At 36.7% G+C, this 4,303-nt stretch overlaps 1 protein-coding gene across 1 annotated transcript in view; it reads right to left on the bottom strand.

Annotated features, from left to right (window-relative positions):
• Nucleotides 1–959: 959 nt before the first annotated feature.
• Nucleotides 960–4,303, bottom strand: part of usp40 (ubiquitin specific peptidase 40) — a 26,811-nt gene continuing 23,467 nt past the window's right edge. The window contains exons 26-31 of the mRNA XM_016472513.1: nucleotides 3,398–3,516; nucleotides 3,222–3,287; nucleotides 2,726–2,936; nucleotides 2,544–2,639; nucleotides 2,226–2,311; nucleotides 960–1,649 (exon numbers count right to left, since the gene is read on the bottom strand). Of these exons, the coding sequence (XP_016327999.1) occupies nucleotides 1,535–1,649; nucleotides 2,226–2,311; nucleotides 2,544–2,639; nucleotides 2,726–2,936; nucleotides 3,222–3,287; nucleotides 3,398–3,516 (693 nt within the window). The 3' untranslated portion in view covers nucleotides 960–1,534. The remainder of the gene's footprint in view (nucleotides 1,650–2,225; nucleotides 2,312–2,543; nucleotides 2,640–2,725; nucleotides 2,937–3,221; nucleotides 3,288–3,397; nucleotides 3,517–4,303) is intronic.

The raw sequence follows: 4,303 nt of genomic DNA, 5'->3' as shown, positions 1-4,303 counted from the left end.
CGCCATTGTCTCTTTGTTTATTTTGAATACGCGCCCTCTAGCGGCGAAAATTACATATTGTGCCTTTAACTACTCATGCAATTCATTCATAAACAAAACGGTTGCTAACAATATTCTTTTGCTTTTGTGCTTAACCATTTCACTTCCAATCAGTGTCTCTATTTTCTCCTTAACAGAGAATAAAAACAGCAAGAAAACAAATGTGGATATCCATCCCTGATTTGCATGTCTCTTGATTCAGAAGAGTATTTTCTTTTATCTGTTTGTGCAATTACACTAACAAAAATACACAGTATTATAGCCTTGTTGGATTCTCATTAAAAAGGGTGTAGAGGGCTAAAGGTTTATTTGGTTATAGAACAGCATTTCTTTCTCTCTGCACTATTTCAGTACAACATGTACAACTATTTCAGCACACACTGATTTCCTGCAGTGGGAAAGGTGGCAGAGAACTACTAACATAAGAAAATAGTTTTTTAATCATATTTGACAATGACTGATGTGAAAAGATTTTTTTTTAAAAATAATCAAAATTCTGTCATAATTCACTCATCTTCATGTGGAACAAAAAAAAAATGTACACACCAAAAAATATCCATATGACCAGTGATCAATAATCCAAGTTCTTGAAAGCTTTGTGAGAAACAGACCAAAACATAAATATTTACTGATAGTTAAAGGGGTCATATGATGCTTTTTTAAAGATCATTATTTCGATAAGTCGATATATTGATTATTGCCACAGGCCTACTTGTAACACTCCAAAGAGAAAGGAAAACTTGAAATCGCATCATATGACCCCTTTAAGTGTTTTCACCTAGACCTAAAAATGGTGCATCACATTCGGTCACTAAAAACATTGTACAGTTAATGAGAAGTATTTATGACTTTTGTACTGGACAAACAGAAATATTATGACTGAATAACAGCCTAAATTACAGTCTGAGATCATATGGGGGTGAGTTTATAATCACAGAATTTTATTTTTGAGTGAATTAAAACATTATAAATGATAAAGAACTGCACATACAGTAATTAAGGATATCTGAGTAAAACATCTTCCATACAGTATTGTGATGATTTTGTTGAAAAAATAAAAAAATGATGACGACAGTTGTAACATTTCATACAATTACCATCAAACCCCTCCTTGTGGAAAAAAATGCAGACTCTCAGAAGTGAGGCAGGATGAATGCATTGGCATAGGCTGAAACTGATCTCTTAAGTCTTGTAGGGTACAAATATTTGCTCTGGGAATGAATTGCATATAAAAGGGCAAAGAAAGTGTGCAAGCTTCAAGAAATCTCAGTGATAGTGATATTTCCACTTAAAATTAAGTCATGGATCAGCATCCCGTGCCCAAAGAATCATATTTTTCACAGGCTGGGTTTCCTGGTCAGCACTTTCCCATTGTTTTCGGTTTGGCTTCCTTGCTGTGACTCAGTGGGGCAGTCTCTTCCATGGCACCTTAGCGGCCTTAGTGAAGGTTTTGAGGACCAACAGGCAGCTCTAAAGTGGCTGTTCGCAGGGTGGGTTACCTGAACACTCCCACACTGATTGATAAGGCCACCTCTGGTTTCCGGTTTTTAGTTGGGCCCGAATTCTTGGACCCAATGTCTTGTGAATAGTCTCCAGTGGCAGGACGCCCCCTAGTGGACAACTAAGGGTTAGTAAGACTTTTTAATGTTTTTTGAAAAAAAAAAAAAATCTTAAGCTCACCAAGACTGCATTTATTTGATCAAAAATACAAAGTATGTAAGAAAATACATAAAATACATATTATTACCATTTAAAATAACTGTTTTATATTTTAATATATTTAAAAACGTAATTTATTCCTGTGAAGGGAAAGCTGAATTTTCAGCAGTCTTCAGTGTCACATGATCCTTCAGAAATTATTCTACAATGTATATGCATGAATTATTCAATATCATTACTTTTATCAATGTTGAAAATAGTGGTGCCACCTTTTGTGGAAAGCTTGATACTTTTTTGTCAGGCAGTTCAAAAAGTAGAACAGCATTAACAGTGTCTTTATAAATTAATTTAATGCATCCTAGATGAATAAATATACTAAATAAAAATGTATATATTACTGAAAAAGACCAAATGTTGCAGCATTTATTTTTTACTACATATTTAATCAAATGAAATCAGCAAACACTGACAACCCTATATCTTGTAATATTGGAGAGTGACAATAAGAACAAAACAAAAGGATGCACCTTGTGTTGTGATTCGCTGTGATTCTCTGCTGACCAATCTCATCTTCCAGAATGGTGAATTCTTTATTATTGTCTATTAGCAGATTCTACACACATGCAAATACAAAACCAAAAAAGTGAGTGAGTAAGGCATTGCTGAAACCCCCCAGCAATGTGGCGAATGTGATATTGCACTGTTAAATAACTTTAAAGCAATTAAAGTTATAATAACACAAAAGAGGGTACAAACATTTGGGAACGGCTTATCTATTTGCCTAGAATTTCAAACATAGTTTCTACAGCTTCCCAACAGTATTTAAACAAGATTTTAAAATTTACCTTGACACCTATAATATCTCCATCTTTCAGGTAGAAGGGAGCAGCCTGGAGACTCTCAGCTTTCCTCTTCTTCTTTCTTTTTGAAACATGTTGAGTCTGGGATTATTCAGAAGTTATTATTCAAGTATACTCAACTCTCGCCTAAAATATACGGTATTCCCATTTTCACTCTCTTTTCTCACCCAGTTGGAAATGGGCATCCAGGTGTGTTTGTCAGGCAGGTGTTTAGCCAGGAGCAGGTTGTCAGGAGTGAGACCGTACCTGGAGGCCAGAGTAGCATACAGGCCCCTGGGGGTGCCGTCCCGCCCTACGTCCCACAAAAACTCCTCAGAAGGATAATACGCCTTCTCTCCTGGCACCCCCATCTGAACCCTCAGCAATAAATCCTTCAGGCTGCACAGATAAAGAGAAAAGAATGATAGGTGTTTTTTTCGAACTGCAAAACACAGTTTCAATCTTCCATGGATTCGATCAATCGCCTCTTTATCTGTATTGCTCTCAGAAAGTCTCACCCCAGGTCCTCCTCACCCCATCTGAACCCTCAGCAATAAATCCTTCAGGCTGCACAGATAAAGAGAAAAGAATGATAGGTGTTTTTTTCGAACTGCAAAACAGTTTCAATCTTCCATGGATTCGATCAATCGCCTCTTTATCTGTATTGCTGTCAGAAAGTCTCACCCCAGGTCCTCCTCGTTCATCAGCCTCTGAACACACACCTCCGCCCCATTCCCCAGCTTCAGCTTCCTACAGGAAAAGAAGTTTGACTTCAACCCTATATACAATGAAAAGTTTCACATGCTTTTTCCACATCAAAGCACCATTCATGAGCAAGAAGGAAATCCAAAGCTATCAACCTGAGTGTCTGCTGGTTTCCTCTGAGTATCCTGGACAGTTTCTTGCCCTCTAGCAGCCATACACGCAGAAACGCAGGACTGGGCACACACACATCCTGAAGTGCCGGTAGAGTCATCATCTACAAGAACACAAATGTGGCTTTTATCAAGGGATGATGGGTGCAGTGGTTATACTGATCTGATACAGCATTGCTCATTTTACTTGCACTGTTACACTGCAGCCAAAAGCTTACACTACTGTTCAAAATTTTGGGGTTTTTGAAAGAGGTCTCTTATGGTCACCAAGGTCATTTGTTTGAACAAAAATAGTAATTTTGTGATTATTACAATTTTAAAGAAAATGTCTGTTTTCAATTTATTCTTGTGATGCAAAGCTGAATTTTCAGCATCATTACTCCAGTCTTCAGTCACATGATCCTTCTGAAATCATTATACTATGCTGATTTGGTGCTTTCTTACTGTTATCAATGTTGAAAACAGTTGTGCTGAATAGAAAATAAAACATTATAGAAATCCTTGCTAAATAAAAGCATTTTTTTCCCAATATATAAATGAATAAATCACACTGACCTCAAACCTTTGAATGGTAGTGTACAGTACTTCTTTCTTCACTAGCTTCTCTACCTTTTCTTTCAATTATTTAATTATTAAATGAGTGATGGGTGATAAGTGTACTCATAAAAGGTGAAGTGTGTAACATTTTTGATGTTAAAATAGTTTCTCTTATTCCAGTTTAATGTGTAGAGTGCTGTCAAACGATTAATCGCGATTAATCGCATCCAAAATAAAAGTTTTTGGGAAAAAAAGTGACGTGACATGTGGCCAAGTATGGTGACCCATACTTGGAATTAGTGCTCTGCATTTATCCCATCCTAAGTGCACACAAACAGCAGTGAACACACACAC

Source organism: Sinocyclocheilus anshuiensis, unplaced genomic scaffold (assembly GCF_001515605.1).
Source record: "Sinocyclocheilus anshuiensis isolate Anshui unplaced genomic scaffold, SAMN03320099.WGS_v1.1 scaffold472, whole genome shotgun sequence".
Taxonomy (NCBI): Eukaryota; Metazoa; Chordata; class Actinopteri; order Cypriniformes; family Cyprinidae; genus Sinocyclocheilus; species Sinocyclocheilus anshuiensis.
Note: the sequence above shows the minus strand (reverse complement) of the source record. Positions and strands in the feature narration are given on the sequence as shown.